The following is a 20,144-nucleotide window of genomic DNA, read 5'->3' on the forward strand; positions in this document are numbered from 1 at the left end:
TAGGAGAACCCACCGGGCCCGGCACACATCCTCCTGAGAGAGAGAGAGAGAGAGAGAGAGAGAGACTGGTGGCTGGATCTTGCTAATTGTGAGTCCAACAGGACCCGAGCACCAAAAGTCAGTAAAAGACTGATAGGCCGTGCGCCACTGCTCCTCGTCTGCTCTTCGTGTGCTTTAGCGGGGATTAGATTCAGCCAGATCCCGGGCAGGACGGATGTCCCGACGACCGCCTGCACTGAACTCGGATCCTGACAACTGAGGAGAAGATTTTAGTGTTTTCCCCGGTTTTTTTTTTGGAGACGACGCGGGGGCGAGCGGGCGATCCGGTGATCCGTGTTGCTGCTGCTGCTGCCGCTGCTGCCATGAAGCTACCGGGCTGGATGGCTGTGGCGCTGCTGCTCGCGCACTCTGTGTCGGTAAGCCGAGCAGTCGCGCTCTATTGTTATCCGCAGACAAACGTGGCCGCGCGAGACCTCGCTTTCAGCACCTGTGTGTGTGTGCGCGTTTGTGTGTGCCGCGCGCGAGTGTATGTGTGTGTGTGTGGGCACTTAATGACAGATTTGACGGTGTGCTGTGGTGTGCTTATGTGTGTAGAACAGGCTAAATAGCGGCTTTGCAGAAGGTGCTTGGAGCTCAGCTGTAAATCTCGGAGGCGAGCTGCGTTTCTCGGTTGACCGCATACAGCGCGTCGTGCGCGCGAGAGCTCAGTGGAGACGTCACCTGCGGGGTTCCGTTACTGGTTTTTATCCACCAGCTTTATTGATCAGCGTGTGGCTTTGTGAGTGGCCTGGTGGGCATTGTAGGTCAGGGACACACATCTAGCTCGCGCCCCCTCCCCTACGTCTGGTGTGTGTGTGTGTGTGGTGGTGCGTAGTAGCTTCTCAATGTGTGTGAGCGCGCGCGCGTGTGTGTGTGCGCGTATGCGTATGATAGTGCGTGGTGGGATAGGCCATAATTAGCACGTCTCATCTAATTACGCCCGTTTGGCCTTCGCCTGCATGCTCGGATAGATCGAGGTCGTGGCGCCGCTGTGGGCTCGGGGTTTATTAGCCTGGGGTAGGGTGGGGTAGGTGCAATAGATAGGCGGCGGGGTGCAGCGGAACGGCTGCGGGCTAGCGCGAGGGAGGATGACGTCATTGGGACTCGCGGGAGCTGAGAGGAACTGACCATATAGGCTCCGTCCGGAACCGCACACTACCGCACTAAATGCTGCGTGTAAAGAGCAGGCGACTTCACGTGTGGTTTTCAGAATGCTGAGTTACCTGTGGAATAGGGTTCAGTGTAGCAGTGTGAGCTTTCTGCACAGCCATTGATGGAAGAACCTTCCTACTGCATGCAATGCAAAATGCATGCAATTATGTCATTCAAACTAAATAAATAAACCAACTGAATAAACAATATTTCAGGTCAGGAAATGCTGCCCTTTTCTAACAGTAGCTATACAATTAAAGCAACCATTACATAATACCAATTATATCAGTTACAGAGCTACTATGAAAACAAGCATAACATGAGATTAAGGATATTTATGTTGACTTTAGACAGATCAGTGCTCAAAGCTGAAACCTACACTTTTCAACCTGACCTGGTATAGAAAAAATCAAACAAACAAGGAAGAGTGGTTGGATTTTGTTCAATTCAATATGAAACAGTTTGTATAAAAAAGTATGAATGCTAACCTCTAACCTTAACTTTAACCTGAACCTTGGTATCTTTTCATTCAGTTTGTGTGAATAGTGCTGAACTGTGAGAAGTGTGAGGCTGAGTTGAGATATGGATAGAAAGAGAGAGTGAAAGAGGGAAAGAATGTTATCAGGCCTTTTCGGGCTTAAATGTGTTAAAAAAAAATAAACACTACAGAATACATTAATCACAGTGTTTTCACTGTGATGGATGAAAATGATAGTTTTATGTTCTGAAAGCAGCAAGTGGTCATAATGGGAGAAATCATTATGAAGAAAAAAAAAGATGCACAAAGAATCATTTTATAATTTATTAAAATGTATGCATAAGCCTGACATATTCTTTCCATCGTTTTGCCTCTTTCACTCTCTCTTTCTATCCGTGTCCATCTCTCTTATTTGTCTATACACATTTTTTTTTTCCACCCACTCTTGCCATTTGATTGAGCTTGAAGCTCAAAAAGGCCACTGTTGACCCTTGTCCAGAGTAAAGTTTTTACCAGTCAGATGTTGAGGCCTCTTGAAAGGAAGTTTGGTGGCGTAATATCCTATACAGTCCTGTCTGCCAAAACAGAGTTTAATTTAGATCTGGAAATGTTGCTAAGCGGACATATCTCCTTCCTCTTTGTCTCTGCTTTCTGTATGTGTGTGTGTGTGTATGGCTGCGTGCTTAGGATCATGTTGGTCAATACTGAATCAGTGTTTTGTGCTGCAGACGACAAAGACAACCATAGAGGGACAGGAGGAGGAGAGAGAGAAAATGAGAGAAAGGAATGTGTGAAGCAGGGAATTTCAACCCCTGCCTTTCTCAGACCACACAGACACAACCATATGCAACTACAATAAGAGACTGCACTGTATCGGCATCTTTATAGTCATTTCATAACTGTGCATTGATGAGGCAGAAATCCTATTGAGGGATATAACACACAAGCAAAAAAATAATAAATAAAATAAATGTAATATTTATTATTTACAACGGTTAGTGTTCAGATAGGTGTAATTCAGAATACAAATGCATAAGGTGGATCAAATCTCACTTGGATGAGATTTTTTGAGATCTGGTAATTGCTTTACTCACTTTCATTAAGAGAGCTGTGCATTGTGCTTGCTTGGCAGCCAGGCTGGGGATCTCTAGGCATCCCACGATTTGATTACATTTTTTATGCAAGTTGCCATGATGTGATTAGAAAATGATTCTTAATGCGTCTTGGTGCGTCTTGATCTTTTATTTCTCAAGCCTGCATTATGATTTCTTCCATTATGACCACATGCTGCTTTTAAAACATAATACTATCAGTTTTCATCCATCATGAGAAACACTGGGCTTCATGTATTCTATAGTGTTTTTTTTTTAAATCTCAGTAAAACCGTGTATGCATAAGCCTGTAAAAGCCTGATGTCATTTTTGTGAATCGGTGCATTCGATTTAAGAGTATCATGATGAATCTAAGAATCAGTTAATCAGGTATTACTCATCCCTGCTTGCCGAGCTTATGTACATTTGAGCATATATTGTTAAATCCTAAGATAAGTCCCACATTGGCACATCAAATGGCACTTGTATCTAGGAAAGAGTAGTTCATTTAGAGGTGTCAGGGCAGGTAGCCCAGCGGTGTCAACGCCACCAAAAGCTTCACACTGACTCACCTCCCTCTGACCTCCACCCACTACTCTGCACTCCTCCGCTGAGGCAGGCCCCAAGGTGATGGATGCTAGCAGGTGAAATCTGGGTCACAACATCAATACTCAACGGCTTTATCTTTACACAAATAGAACCTTTGATTTAGGTCTATGTCAAAAAGGGCTTGTGGATCACACAGCTAATTATGATTGAGCTATTGCAATATTTGGTTGTTTTTAGCTGCACGCTAACTACACCTTGTTTTTAATACACTGAAAGCAGTAATTATACATTTACATTTATTCATTTGGCAGGCACTTTCATCCAAAGCGATTTACAAGTGATGTAGAACCCGATCCAGATATAATCCAATTATAAAGAAAATGGAAAGAGGGAAAGAGATTGGGGGATGCAGAGAGAGGAGGAGTGAGAGAGAGAGAGGGTGGATGGAGAAGTGCAGTGCTGCTTGCTCTTTCCCAGGAGACTCGGCTCTCTACCTGCTCGCTACAGTCACCATGACAACCACTGAGCACAGTACAGTCACAGCTTTACACAATCTCTGTCTCTCTGTCTCTCTCTCTCTCTCTCTCTCTCTCTTTCTCTCTTCAGTCTTTCTCTGTAAATCTGTCTGTCTCTCCCTCTCTCTCTCTCTCTCTCTCTCTCTCTCTCTCGCTCTCGCTCTCGCTCATTAATTCAGATGATGCCCCACTCTGATTGGGGGAGGGGAAATCCTCCCCATCTGTACCTGACAGACACACATGAGGGAAGGGAGGGTTGGAGGAGAGGCGGATGTAAATGATAGTCTGTCTGTGTGGGTGTATGTGTGTTTAAACATCTCTGGGAGTCTCCACAGATAACACTTTGCTCTGTTTCAGATGTGGTTCTGTAAATGCTAGTTTGCAACGACGTGTCCCTGAAAAACCGCGGCGTGATAGAGTGGTTGTTCTCTCCCGAAATGCCCATGCGGCCCAAATTTTGGTGCATTTGTGTGTGCGTTTGCTGAGCTATAATAAGACTCTAAATTAGAGGGCATAAGTGGGAGCGGCTCCAAAGCCACAATGAATTTAAAACGTTACATCAATATGCTGTTTAAATATGAATACGTCTAGCTTAGCCAATACGCCACTCCTTGCACAGAGAGAGAACGGGAGACTGTATGTGTGTATGTGTGTGTGTCTGTGAAATTCACACTGTGAATGTGTGTCTGTTTGTTCTGCAGATATTCTCAGGGCCTCTGGCTGAGAGGGGGCGGAGCCAGCGATGCATTTCCGTGGAGATAGAGGACTGGCTTGTATAATTGGTTTAACAAGAGGTCAGGGGCGTGGCAGTGTACTCTGGGGAGTATTGCGGTATAGTTAACTTTCCGGTGGCAGGGTGGGGCACAGTGAGCGTTTGGGAACCGTTTCAGACAACACAGAATCCCAGTGGGAGAGATGTAATAATTCTGAGCCAACACAGGATAAATCTGGTCCATTGCTTCAGAGGTTCTGTGTGTGAATTTCAGCTGATTCATGATCATGCAGATGTACAATTAAAATAACAAGTGCTATAAGCAAGCAATACCATGCATTAAATACTATACATATAGTATAAACTAATGGACAGGCATACATACAATGGACGTACAAGTTACCTCATTAAAATAATACGAGAAGGCTTATTGAAGAGAATATAAAATTATGAGAATACTGATGAATAATTTTTTAAAACCTACAGAGAATGAAGTTTTAAATTTGTATAGCACTTTTAACAACAGACAAGATACAGTTACATGTGTTTTAATAGTCCCTTATTAATCCAACTGATAGCTCAATGATAAGAATAGTAAGCAACTTCGTATATAACTGAATGGGAGTACAGTACACCAGTTGAAGCCAATATGAATTTCTGAGTTTCTTGTTGACTGAATAAACAGGGTACATAGTTTAACAATCCTTCAGACAAAATAACTCGTGAATCCAATTACTCTCGGTATCAGGATGTGTACATCCTGCACATGCGTTTGCTTTAAATTGAATGGTGTATGCCAAAATTCTCTTCTGAAGAAACCAAGTTCATGCAAGGGCACCTGGTATAAATGTGCTGACAGGGCTAAGCCCCCTGTCTTTCAAAGATAAAAAGACATTTCAAAGATAAAAAGACATATTTGCTGTTAATAAATGTCTTAAGGCCGATTTTGGATTTTTGTGGAACCAAGTGCAGCAGCACCAAAAACAGTTGTCAGAACAATACATAGAATGGCGTGAAGAAGCAAGGCTGGGGCTGATTTCTTTCTAACCCAGACTATAGATTTATGTAGTCTATCTATCAGTCATCTCAGGTGTTTACACAGAGTGAAACGCTGCCTAGATTTGGTCTTCATTTGGGCTGATATTTTTAAGCCTACTTTGCTTCATTCGGTGTAATGAATGTGAATGAAGTGGATTTGATCGTTCTTTTCCCAAAAAATGCCCTTGGAGGAAAAAACTAAAAAGTAGATAAAAAGTAGACTAATGCCCTTGGAGGAAAAAACTAAAAAGTAGATAAAAAGTAGACTAAGCACATATTGTCCAATCAGAATATAAATTACACAAAAGGACAGATTTCAGAACCAAAGGTTTAGTGTTTTCTGGTTTGAATGTTATTTGGAGGAAACATGGCTTGAACCCTTTAAAAAAACACTTAAAAAATTACAACTCATAAAATGCAGCTGTCTCTTTTCAAGTATGTGTGTGTGTGTGTGAGTGTGTGAGATAGTTTGCGCCACATCATTCTTATTGTACCACCGATGAGACCTTGTGATATAATGCATTGATCAGCTCTAATAGTATCATTGTCAAGCTACTGATATTAGATTTTAGCACTACCATCTAATATCACAACCAGCCACCGTTGATTACAAGGTTGGTTGTGAGGGTGTGAAAAGCATCTAGATATATTTTGAGGCAGACAAATTCTTTTCCTTGCTGTTTGAGTACAATTACAATAAATTTTGCTGAGACTGAAAACCTAGCTAATATGCTGAGTTAACATTATCTACATGTTCTACTGTGTCAGGACAAGCTTCTGGTTGTTATGGTGGCATTTACACTAAGAACTGTTCCAGGCATAAATGGTTCAGATTATATATAATTTGCATGTAAACAGATGTTCAGCTGACTGCCAGGTTTAGGGTGCATAAACAATTCATTCTGAATATACACTCGGATTTATGGAAATCTGCTTCTAAACACTGCCACTGAAACAAAGCAGGTTTACACAAATCCATGTCTAGACCTCTAATGAGCAAACCAAAGGCAACAGTGGAAAGGGGAAAACTCCCTTGAGATGGCATAAGGAATAAATCTTGAGCCAGGAACCAGAATGAAAAGTTGAACCCATCCTTCCCTGTGTGATGGATTATAGTATAACAAGAATAAGATAAATTTAAGATCATTTGGTAAGTGTGTGTGAGAGGGATGCAAGGATCACTGTGTGGGTGCTCTTATCTCTTTCTCTATCTCTCTCTCCTCCAGAGATCTGAGGAGATCACAGTCACGGGGAGGGGTCCTTAAATCCTGTAATCCTCAGTCCGGGAACAAAATGGCGACAGTTGCTAATGTTTTATCTCAGCTGTCTCAAAAGGTGTGACACAGGATAAATATTCACAAAGACATCTTCCTTTTTCCTGGTACTTTATCACTTTCTGGGAATTGTATTAGGCCTTGTCCTGGTCATTTGCTGCTTCTTTCTGGCATTTTGTTCAAGACAGTTGCTTCTGAATAAAATCTCACAAGTGATTAGATCCCTGTTATGTGATGGTGAGATTGCTTAACCCAGGCCTGGGTTAAAACGGATGTGTTTTAACTTCTCGTCCATAAAAAGCATTATCTTTTAGCATTGTGCCCAGGCTATTGGTTATTCTTAGTTGCAGTTGAAACCTTTCTTTTTGGTCAACCACATACACCAGATTAGGTAGGAGAAAAGCCTGCATTTGCCTGCTTGATTGTATGGTTGACCAACATCTCTGCTGTCTGGTAGCAGGTCTGTAACCACACAGCTTCTTTTGAGACCCACAAGCAAGAGATAAAACAAAATGTGCTTTCCACTCAAAATGCAAATGGGCACACAAACCACACGTTCCACAACACGAATTGTCTTTCAATAAGAATCTTTCTGCTTTGTCAGATTGCGGGATTTCACAGCAGAATGTCCACGTTTGCACTTTTCCCTGTCACTTTTCTCCTCTCTCTTTCTAAATGTGGAGTTTAACTTCAGCTGCAGCTTTAGCACGCAGAGAGTTTTTCTGTGATAATTCAAAGCTGTATTTTTTTTTAAGTGTGAGAGATGGGAGAGCCATGTGCACATGTGCAAAGTGATTTGGCATCTTTGCAAATGAAGGGTAACCCTGCCTAACACATCCTTCCAGAGCGCTCGATAATGCAACAGATCAAATCAGCAGACTCTAAAGGTAAACGTGCTACTCTTGAACTACTCTATGTGCTAATGATGAATTTTATCAGGTATATTGTGCTGTTGATTGTTTGGCATGCATATTTTCTAGTCAATTTTTTATCCCATAAATTTAGCAAAGTAGCTTCTAAAGGTGGGCTGTGGAAAACCATTCTCGCATAGCCATATTATCCAAAAAGGAGTAATTGAACTGAATATGGCACCTTATTAGGCACAGGTCATGCAGTACAGATTCTGTGGCATTTGGTAGTGCTTAAATCCAACATGAACCATATCCTGAACAGGAGAAACACTAGAGGATGAATCATGCAACCTAACACTAGATACTATTTTGGCACACATGGGGACAAGATGGGTTTAAATGGGTGCAACGTAACCAGTGAAAGCTCTTGCCGCATTATATTTCTCAGCAAATTAAGACTACTAACCCCATAAAGTCCCGGTTTATTATTCAGTTATTTATCATATTAACATCCTAATCAGGAATAAACATATTATTCAGTAAACACCATGAATCTTTCAGTAACTACAGTGAAAATAATATGAAAGGGATGTAGCGACAAGAATGAGGAACGTAAGTCTGGAGCTTATGATGGGCCCTGGGAGTTTAATAATAATCTGTGCTGGTGTCCACTGGGTTCTCCAGTTTCCTCCCACCTGCTAAAAACATGTCAGTTGGTGGATTGGCTACACTAAAATGCCACTAGGTGTGAAGGTGTGTGTGTGTTATGCCCTGTGTGCATGGTGCCCATCACTGATTGTCAGAATGAAGGTATGTCATTTACATTTTAAATGGAGATGTAAAGGGGTGGTTTATGGACATAAATGTATTTAAAAACTATGATCTACGAAATTATGATGCAGTAGATGGGTTTGTGTGTTTTTCTGGAATACTATGAATTCTGGAGCAGTTCAGCATTTCTAGTCTATTGTGAAATGAGAGGAGTAAATATAGATATGAACACATGAGATACTGCCTGTCAATACTGTTTAAAAATACATATCCCATATGACTGATGAAAACAGAGGCAGAAAGAACAGTTTTTAATGCGTCATTGAGTGTGGAGACTGACTGGCTACTTTCACACCACAACAAATGTTCATTTGAATTCTGACTCATCCGATTTGACAGTACATTCAATTCAGAAGTGACAAACAGCATTAGAGAAATGACAGAGCTGTTATCACTATAGCTAAAAATGTGTCATATTGACTTGCTTGAACAAAATGCTTTAACAAGACAGTTTTTACAACAGCGTCTGAAATGTTTTAAACCAAGAAGTGATGTCAGATACAGCCTGCTTGCTTTTCATGTTTGGAATTCTCCTTCTTTCATCTGAACCCTTTATCACTCTCCAGTAATATTGCGCAAATCTAAATATGATGTGTATTTAGATGCAGTGTATTTGTACTGCATACACACAAACTTGTGCCCTGTGTTGTGCTACTTCTCCCATGCTGTTTTGAGGAGGAAAATATACATCACTCATCACAGTTAGCTGACTACCTTGTTGCTAACAAAGGACGAACATGGAGACCTCCATGTTTTTTTCTCACTTTGTAGCCTGAATGCATGGAGGTAGAAAATTACATAATTTGAAGCTCCAACTTCTCAGTGACGTACATCGAGTGCAGCATAACTCCATCAAATTCCTATGCAATTAACCACACTTAGCGGCTAACACTAGTAGTCACAGTCAATTGAAAAACTCATTACAAAGATAAAAAACAGGACAGCGAAGGTACTTCTTGTAGAATCAGTATGAGCTGAATTTCACGTTTATAGTGTTATAACTTGGCTTTCAAGCAGTTAGGAAAAGCACGGGTCAGACTAAAATGCTAAAACCGTCAGCCAGCCTGCACATGGGAGACACAGGAATCAGTACAATATGAAACATCAAACACTATTGTGTTCCATTGAGATGTAAGCTATTTTGAGTATTTGAATTTCCTGTATCGTCTTGTGAGCTAATCTTTCCTTATATGGTACAAACAAATGTTAAGTAATTTTATCATCTCTGTCAGTGCCCCTAATAAACAAACAGCTCACACCATTGTTTGAAAGTAATGTCATAAGATTAATTTTAATCGAATCTGCTGACTACCATAGATTCAGGGGCAGAGCTTTGTGTACATGGCTGGGAACTACTGAACCTATTTAACTGCTAGAGACCTATGCTGTGTTTGAAGTTGCAACTTATTGTAATTCCCCACCTACAACTGGTAAAAGCCACCGAAAACGCCCCTCAACTTGAATTTTCAACCCGTCAGTTTGGGGTAGTCTTCTCAGCTACCAGTTCCTTCCTCGTTTACGGTGTGACGTCAAATCAGCATGGCCGTGCACACTGTGAACAGTGTAACGTGCCGCTTCTCTACTTTTAAATTAGTCTATAGCAGTCTTGGCTTTAGATCTCTTAATGTAATCTAGCATGCCTCACCCTTGTCAGTAAGGTAGCGACGCTTGCGTCATTCTCTTCCTCGGAGAGTGTTAGGTATTGCTTTCTCAAGCACAGTATGTCATGGATAGAGTGTGGCACAACTGGGACTCAAGACTAAACCCCATAAGGCCACGTTGCTTCTACACTTTACCTTGGAGCTCCCCTGGAGGAATAATTCATTTCACTCTTCTATTACATTTTGAAAATTGCGTATCTGACGAGTTGCCGCCAGACAGTTGTTGTGCTGTTGGGTAGATTTGTTTAGAGATGCTTATATTTAAATGAACACAAGGATGAGATGAGCTAAAGTGTACCCTGGAGAGCATTACTGCACACTTGGTTGAGTATGCAGTTATCTGAATGCTTGAAGTAAAAAGCAAGTGAAATGGTTGTTGCTAGCGTGGCTCTTGGCTGCTGTGGTTGTAGAGCACCACATGTATGCCAGTTCAGGTCATTATATGCCATGTAATGGAGGCTGCACAAAGGCATTTTGCGTGCTTTTTAATGATTTGATTATACACAAAACAGGATTTGTTTAAAAACTGCTTTAGAACCTGCTATCTTATCATAGAAAGAGTAAGCATGGTGTTTAGTTTTTCTTTTGTGTTCTTTTAAACGACATTTACATTAAAAGCAAAAGACCAAGGTGTTGTAGGAAGTGCTATACATCTTTTCTGCTGGCTGCCATCAGGCTTTAAAGTGCCTCCACCCAGTGTGTTACCTTGACCCCAGGCTTTCAGTATGAACAATAAAATACTGTCCCTAAAACAATAAACCATATCCTGCACACCACTGAACGTTTTCATTGAATAGAAGCCACACACTGTTCACCACTGTATGTAAATGTTTCAGCTTTGATGCTGTCTTGTTTTTGCACTGATGATCATGGCACAATGTTATACATGCAAATATGAGTATGTAAGTATATGATATTTATTGTGCATACATAATGCCAGCTTTTGTTTGCTACTGTCTGTCTTTTTGTTTGTCTGAATGAATGTAGATGTAATTATGCAGTGCTCGGATACTCATGTGAAATGGAATATAAATGAGTGTGAATAAGCACTTCTGTCAGCGGTAGCATCACATCTGCCAAATGTGGCTCCAGACTGCTGTATTCATACAGACATGGCGTACACATATGTTTAAAATTCTAAAGGTTACCTATCCATCAGTGTCATAATCCTCAAACTGTCAGAATCTCATAGACAGTTCATACACTGGCTAAGATTCAAAGGCACTGCTTTAGAAACTGGTCATCGATCCATGTGATACCAGAGCTGAGATAGTGCTAAAAATGATTAAAAAGAAAATTAATTTCTCAGTTGTATTGCCTCAGACTTCTTTCCAAGCTACAACTAATATCATGCACTTTGCATATGCTGTTAGACAAGTTGTCATTTGTGATGAAATCCTGTATTCTTTCTCACATCCTCAGTTTGACCGAGTGAAAGACGCTCAGAGCTCAGATGATAAGATGTCCTGATGGGCTGGAGACAGAAATGGGCTGCCAATTATTTTTTGACATATCAGAGGCCTTTTTCAGAACTCAGGAATTCTCAGGTGTGAACAGTGATGTGACAGGAAATGACAGCACAAGATTGTGAGCTGTCGCTCAGGACAAGGATCCTAGAAATAGAACGGTTAGGCTGGCCACTGATAGCCCATAATTTACATTTACATTTATTCATCTGCCATGCACAGTTATGCCAAGGGACTTTGCATAAAATGTGAGGCAGATTACAGCCCAAGCATAGACCTGTTAAAGTAATACTCCTGTAATACTCAACTTTATATACCACATCTGTAATATATGTCCAATTACCACCGACAAGAATTTATACTTTGGACCTGTACAGAGAAAAAGGGAAAAGCACTAATAATGGAAATCTAAGGGCAATTATTAATTTCCCTTAATAAAATGTGTCACTATATCATGTTAATTCAAAACTGCAGTGCTTACAGTTTGACAATGAAGGCCTAGGATCAGACAGACCTGAGAGAAAGCTGTAAGTTTTATCTATTTAATTCCAGTTACTTATCCACTCTGTAAGATTTTGCGGTAATAATACACAATCAGGCAAAAACGTATGTGCTTTCATGTTTTCCCTGAGCACTATTAAGTTGGTAATGACCGCAAAATCTTTCCCGTTGCTGAAAAGATGAATTATACAGATGTAAAATTGATTTACAAACACCTTTGGCTGAAAGTGTTATGAAAGTATTTACTACCAGCTCCATCAGCTGGCCTTGGACTATTATAAGGACTATTGGACTCCATTATAAGTGAGTTTTTATTTTACAGTTTTATTTACAGTTTTTTTTTTCCTTCTTTTCTCCATACAGAGAAATTGAAATTCTTGTGTCTCTCACACTACAAATGCAAATGAATTTAGGTTGAAAAACGCTGGAATAATCTTTCAAAGGAGCTGACAGGCAGTTGAGTCTGATCAGAAACAAACCACTTATCGGAAAAACAATATAATTCAGGCATGTTAATGAAATATTATATGAGCAATCTCTTTACTTAAAATAGTATCTTTACACTTACACATATATATGTGTGTGTGTGTGTGTATGTGCACGCAATCAGACAAGAGAGTGAGACATGGAGAAGGAACACAGAGGCAGACAGGTAATCGATCTCTGTCAGTTTTATTTCCTCTTATCTACTAAACCAGAATTTGCTCACTTAACATATCTTGTATGGAAAGTGATATCGATCGATCTGCGAAAACTGAGACACACACACACATCCTCCTAGGCATTCATGCCGGTAATGGAGATTACTCTGTGACTAACTCAAAGAGTGCAGGGATGAAAGATTAAAAACAGAATCACCTGCTATAGGCAGGGCAAAGTGGAAGACAGACATGAAGACAGTGAGTAAGGGAAATGTAGTGTATTAAATGTAGTTACCAAAATGCTTAGATTAGCTGAGCAAGGACTGGAGAGAGCCCAGGACACTCTCCATACGCAAGGCCATGAAGTACACACACAGAGGAAGAATAATGTTGGAAGCAGGATAGGTTGTCTCCTGGCTGGTTGTCTCCTGGCTGGTTGTCTCCTGGCTGTCTTGAGCCCCCTACTCATTACACACCACTCATTCTTCTCTGTTATTGAGATACTATATGTAAAAGAACTAATGCTGTCATTTACTTTTTGTCAAATTTAAATGTTGTTTCCAACATTTAGCTAAAATTCCCCAGGACACCCTGGACCCCAGGAATTTTTTTTTAATTTTATACCCTCCAGCACACAACGAGAATCCCAAAAGGCTTCCTATTTACTATATATGTTCACTACATAGGGGATAGCCCAGAATGCCCAAGTAAATGCCCGTTGAGCCCCAGCCAAAGAGAAAAGATTGGCTCAAATAAGGCCTTGTTCAGGCCTGGTATTAAACTGGAGACAAATGAAAGACACATGAAACTGCTAGGTGCAAACAACTATCTGTCTCAGCTGTCTTCTTGTGATGGGATCACTTGAGACAGATGTTACTTTTAAATAGGAGAAAAAGAAGAAGAGGATGAAAAGGAAGAATATGAAGCAGGAGGGGAAGGAGAGGAATCATAGAAGATCTCTTAAAGTCAATGAGATTTGACCTAGCTTATATAGTTTTGCCAGTTGCTATGTGTAATCTGGCTCTTATGTATACTTGATCAATGTTTATTTCTTCCTAAATCTTTTTGAACTCTAGTTGCTTGATGCAAGAAATGTCATATAATGTCATATAATGTCATACATGTCAATTACGGGAGACTTAAAAAATTTTTTAAAATAAAGTCTTATTGTGTCTAGTGACAAAAACTAGAATAAGGATTTTGTTTGGCCTTAACTTTTGCCTACATAAAAATGCTGAAAATTTGAACAATATTCAGTGAGACTCACTCTGACAGACTTGTTTGTTAGATGTAATGTGTTATAGAACATTTTGCTGCTAATCCACATGATCTAAGAGAGCTAAATTCTGCTCATGTGCAGCTCATTTAGAAACAAATATGACTTTCATTGCGCCCAACCGCACAAACACACATGACACATGACATGCATTTCTTCCATTTAAAGTGAGTGACAGTGTGTTAGCACTGGATCTTAAGAACAGACATGGATCTGTAGATGTAAGAGAGTTTATAGCTGCAGCAGATAATAAAAATAGCAAGAGAAGAGAAAAGGAACGGGCTGGTGGAGCCTGTCTGACAGCCTCTAATTTTCAGATTACTGGCAAGTGGGAACTGTTCATTTAACAATCAGTGCATTGTGGCGATAACCTTACAGGAAACCTAATTTATAAACACAAATCCACACAAGCAAAACTGATGTATACACATAGTAGTCCTTGTATCAGCGGTTGTTTTCCTGTGTCTCCTCGGTTGATTTGTGGCTTCAGTTGTCAGGTCATGTGGATCATGTGAAGTTTTAGCATGAGTTTGTACACCATCGGTCTGTCTGCTCTGTATTGCATACAGTTATAGTACCATTTTAACCTCTGCCACACAGCATTGGGATTGATGGGTATAAATAGGATCACATGACTAAGCCACCCTTAGCATTAATATAAGTTTAATTTTTGCCATCCACATCAGATTATTTCCTGTTAACAAATGTCTTAAGGCAGATTATTTTGGACCTTTGTGGAACCAACCGCAATATCACTTCCAGTGGTAATAAGAAAAATGTACAGAATGGCAGAAAGAAGCAAGGATATGGCTGATTTCTTTCAAGCCCAGACTATAGACTCATGTAGTCTCTCAGTGACAGATTTGATCTGCGTTTGGGCTGATATTTTTCAGCCCATATCACTGACACGTCGTAACACGTCATCAGCAGTGATCGAGAAGGTGCATGTGAAATACAGTCATGAATGCGAATGAGGTGGATTATTTAGGCTATCATCCTTTTTTCCAAACATGCCTTTAGAGGAGAAACTAAAAGTAGATAGACTAAACACAGATTGTCAAGTCAAAGTACAAATTACACAAAAGGACAGACGACAGAGCCGTAAGTTTAGTGTTTTTTGGTTGGAACGAAAAGGTTACTTTTCTGTTTGTCAGATTTGGGTTCAGAGGAAATATGGCATGAACCCAGTAGAGCATTATGCTCTCTGTGTCTTAGCAGAACACTAAGATAACAAAGACATGGACATAAACACAATTACTTGAGTACGTTCCCAGCATGCTTAAAAAAGCCTGGTTCAAAGAGAGTTACATCCAAGCTCAGTTAGTACTGTCAGGAAATATACTCCATGGCTTAGGGCCTATCATACCTGATATAATGAGGTACTTTTAGCAGCAGAACCTATGTGCCAAGCTAGCTAATTTTTTTAATGGTATATATGATATATTTAAACTGCAGATAAATAATTGCTGAGGATGAGATAATGTAAATGGAGACTCAGATGGTGATATCCCAAGGTGCTTAGGCACATTGAGGCTGTTCTTCTAGTGGTCCTACACCTTACTAAAACAGTTCATCTGGGCTTTCCTTAATCTGTCACCTGTCTGTGGTTTACCAGAAGGACGTTAACTGGCTGACTAGCTTACAGTATTTAACTTTAGAAATGAAAACTCCAGGTTGTAATGATACATTTTGAAAGATTTGCCTGTTGATTAGTCAATTGCTGAGGATATGACAATGCAAAATCAAGACTACTAAATTACTAAACTACGGATATAGCTAGCTACATTAGCTAATGTTAGAACTAAATCTTGTAGGTTTTAGGATATATTGCAGTGGTATATATCAAATTGCATATTTGTGCATATTTATCCTGCCAGTTTTAATGAAGGTAAAGGTGTAAGGATGTTCTTAGGCAATTTAGTAGTCTTTTTAGCAATAGTCTCTTTTTTTTAAAATGTGAATGTCATGTTCTGGACACTTTACGTATAGTATGGGCCACTAGGTATTGTGGACTATTGGAAAGTCGCTAATATTGATCAAGGTATTCTGTCTGATGGTTTGGTTTGGATGGTTTGGATGTCGATCTAGAGGGCCTGCCACAGGGAAGCAGTACAGATTTATGGCAGCCAGGTTGAGAGAGGTCAGTGATTATTTTTTGTCACTTTTTTCTTGGCTCTGAAGCTGAACAGGTCCTGGAGGGTAGGTGGGTTTCTTCCTATAATAAGATTTCCAAGGTTCTCATTCAAAGTCGTCCAGTAGTAAGTTGCATATAACTGCAATAATGAACATTTTTAAATTATGCAACTGGAATGACTTTGCTCTGTTGCTCCTCTGGGTTTGCACTTCTATTTGACACTTACCATATATTTCATTACTCATAAATCCTCTTGTGGATGTTTACAATTCCCAATCATTATACTTTTTAAAATATTTTTAGCAGTCGACAGCAAAGCTGTCCTCAGTGCTTTTCGATTCAAAGTTTTCTCTGACCTTTAGCCCTCCTGTTTGACTCAAATTTATTGGAGACAAAATTTTCCGCAATGATACGATGACTGCAGTTTCTCTTTTCCCTTCTGTCTTTGTGGCCTTTTCTTTGTCTGTCTGTCTGTCTGTCTGTCTGTCTCTCTCTCTCTCTCTCTCTCTCTCTCTCACTTGCTCTCTCTCTCTTTCTCCTCTCTTTCATAGATTTGTACCCTTAACAGCAGGGGCTTATGGGAAAGGGGGAGGGTTGTTCACAGGCACAAAGATGGGCCACACGCACACACACGCAAACACACACACACAAAGCCAACCATCCCCAAGACCCTGCCTGCATTTTTTAGCCCCTTTGGAAAGTTTCTTAGGAACATGAGAGAAGTTATGATCCACAGGAAACTCCAACCCAACTGCCTGAAAGAAAGAGAGCATTCAAGCAGACGTTGCAAACACACACACATGTATGCATTTGCAGCAATACCGCATACATTGAACAGACATGCACATTTTTAGCCCAGCTGCTCGTATTAAACAGGACCCCTCATATATATATATATATATATATATATATATATATATATATATATATATATATATATATATACACAGACACACAAAGATCACCTCTTAAATCAATGAACAACTAAACTCCTCGCTGCAACTTGACCCCCACTCAACCTGTAAGGGCGGGGTGTTGTCCCACACAGGGTGGTGTGTGTTTGTGCATCAGTGTGTGAGTGAGAGGAGAAAGAGAGAAAAGGAGCAAGGGAGTGAAGGGTCATTATCAAGATAATTCACCTTAAAATGTTACTATAGCAACGTTTTAACAACAAACTTGGGAGAACTTTGCCTGTATTGAACAGGGTCTACCTCTAGTACTGCAGCAGTAAATTAGAATGAAAGAAAAAGAGTATTATTATTTAATCAGATTGATATAGTATAGCAGCATTTTGACTGATTTTACTACTATTCATTATTCCTCTAAAATACTGTGTTAGGTTTTCTTTTTTTTTAGGATATTTAAGTCAGCTGTAAGAGGTGAAGTGTTGGTCATTATTAAGTGCTACATTTGTGCATGTTAGGGTTGACAAAGTGCTCAGCATTGCATTTTAATTTGTATTATTTCAATCTTCAACTTACATTCATAATTAGCTTCTTAGTATCAGCAAAAAAGCTTCTGTCATTAATTTGCCACTATTTAAAAATATTTCAAATCTGCTTTCTGCTTCTTTCTTCTTATTCTGAGTTGTGCAGGTCTATATTTAGTACAAGTGATATCAATGCTACCAATCAGAAGTACCATTCAGAATTAGATGTCTGCTTGCATTTAGTGTTTTTTTTTCTGCTTGATCAGTCTGTTTGTGCATGAGAATGAGGAAAACTGCATCTAATTAGAATTTTTACTGTTTTATATGCAGTATATTTTTTCATACCATTTTACTTTTTTAAATGGTAGGAATGAGAATTAGCAGTGACTGCACTATTGCTGAAATAATCATGTTCTATGCCTAGTACTGTAAGAAGGTAGGCAAACTGTATTTTTATCTAACTAACTTTAAAAAGAAATATATATAAATAGGCACATTGAAAAGGCAAGACTACATAATGCTTTTTCTGATGATGTTTTTCATGTTTGCATGATAAAATCTCATGATGATACAAACGGGAAGAATAGATGGATCAGATCTTGCCAAGCTTCACTGGCAAAACTTCCAGCCCTAAATTATTAATAAGCTCTTTGTCACATGTTATTTGGCAGTTGAATGCCAGGACAGTAAAGCTCATTTTAATCCATTTTATTAAGGCAGATGTGAGTGCCCTGCTTGTGGTGCCATTCTCTGTTGATCGGTGAAACTTTTTAAATTGGAAGGAGAAGTTACAGTGAAGAGCTCACAAACCACAATCTTACCTGATTAGCAGCTTTCTGTGAGCACTGTGCCGCTACAAATATGTACCAAACACACTAATACACCATGCAAAATTCATAACCTGTGTAAAAACGAGAGTGCCGTGGAACGGCCACTCTGTCATTTCTACATGCCTTTCTAATGCTAACACCATTCATGAGTTGTTTATGTTGCCGCAATGATGCCGGTGTCAATCCTTGTGATCTGACATGCCCACACAGTTCTGTTCAGGTAGAAAATATGACAAAAATATTTTTGTCACTTTTAGGTATAATTAAATTGTAGGTAGGAATATATGTTTCTGGAATATTGTTTTATATATAATATGTAATATATATGTATTATGTATTTTATGTTTTATGTGTATATATATATATATATATATATATATATATATATATAGTTAAATGCTCATGATAGATAAATGGTTGGTCATTAGTATCACAAAGAGATTCAAACCGTGCTGCCAGATTTAGCATTTGGGGGCATAATTTTATACTGCCACAATTTTATGCGGCCACAGGTAGAACAAGCATTTCTACCTGTTTACATTTCTAAAAATATGCCAACTTCAAGTAGCATAATTTAAAATTTATGTGAAAATAAATCATCTGGTAAATGACATGCAGAAAACATTTAGGAAACGTTTGCTTCAATAGACTTATTTTAGGTGACAAAGTAGAACATGGGATTTTAAACAAACAACTGTGTTTTTTTTTTTTTTTTTTGCCTTTGAATGTTATTATACATATTATTGTGGAATTCATTCTGACAACCATAATGAATAAAACAAAGGAACTTTTGCTTAGATGCAGCGTGTAACCATCTGACATGGTTCTAATCCCATGGGATTAGTGCATTGCTTGCTGCTGGGATTAAGGATTGGCAGTGCATACTGTCCACTCTGTTCTCTGTCTCTGTCTTTCTTTTTCTTTTTCACAAAAACACACAGAGACACTTCACTGGATGATAGATACAGTGGAAGTGCTATTAGAGATTTCAACAGCACAAATTCTTTACTGCTGGCCGATCATTCTGACCCTCTGTGACGAGGTCTTTACCTAGTGACCTTTACTTGAGTTTAATGGCTGCCTTCATTAAATAGTAGTGATCTCTGCCTTCTGCTCTGTCTCTGCCACCCTCTTGCCCTCCATGTCTTTCTCTCTTTCACAGCTGTTGTCAGCAATCAATCCAAAAAAGTGAATCAAACCAATTTATCATAGCAGCAGAAAGTAACTGTGATGAACCAAGAGGGGAAAAGTATACTGTCCCATGGAAACCTGTGTTTTAAGCTTTCTGAGATTCGTACCATTTCACATTTAAACTATCTCCCTCTTCTCTCTCTCTCTCTCTCTCTCGCTCTCTCTCTCTCTCTCACACACACACACACACACATACTCACCCCTATAGTCAGCGCCTGACCTACCCCTTAATCATGCATTATACCAAATTACGCTGCAAAGAAACCCTGTCATTACAGAGGAGGTTACACAGACACATAAGCACACATATAGAATGTGTAGAGACACAGAGGCACAGATGGTTGAGAGGCTGGAGGCTGATTGGCTGGTCATGACTTTTTTGTGATACTATTTCTTATCTGTAACTACGTGGAAGGTTCTTCATGAACAGTAACAGATTTAACCACTTAGCTGACCCGACCGGGCATTTTGTGTTTTCCACATAG

The 20,144-nt window shown here is 39.6% G+C and overlaps 1 protein-coding gene across 1 annotated transcript in view; it reads left to right on the forward strand.

Annotated features, from left to right (window-relative positions):
- Window positions 1-20,144, forward strand: part of sdc3 (syndecan 3) — a 32,862-nt gene continuing 12,718 nt past the window's right edge. Inside the window, exon 1 of the mRNA XM_026929877.3 lies at window positions 1-416. Coding sequence (XP_026785678.1) covers window positions 363-416 — 54 coding nt within the window. The 5' untranslated portion in view covers window positions 1-362. The remainder of the gene's footprint in view (window positions 417-20,144) is intronic.

The sequence above is a fragment of the Pangasianodon hypophthalmus genome, chromosome 23, assembly GCF_027358585.1.
Source record: "Pangasianodon hypophthalmus isolate fPanHyp1 chromosome 23, fPanHyp1.pri, whole genome shotgun sequence".
NCBI classification, from domain to species: domain Eukaryota; kingdom Metazoa; phylum Chordata; class Actinopteri; order Siluriformes; family Pangasiidae; genus Pangasianodon; species Pangasianodon hypophthalmus.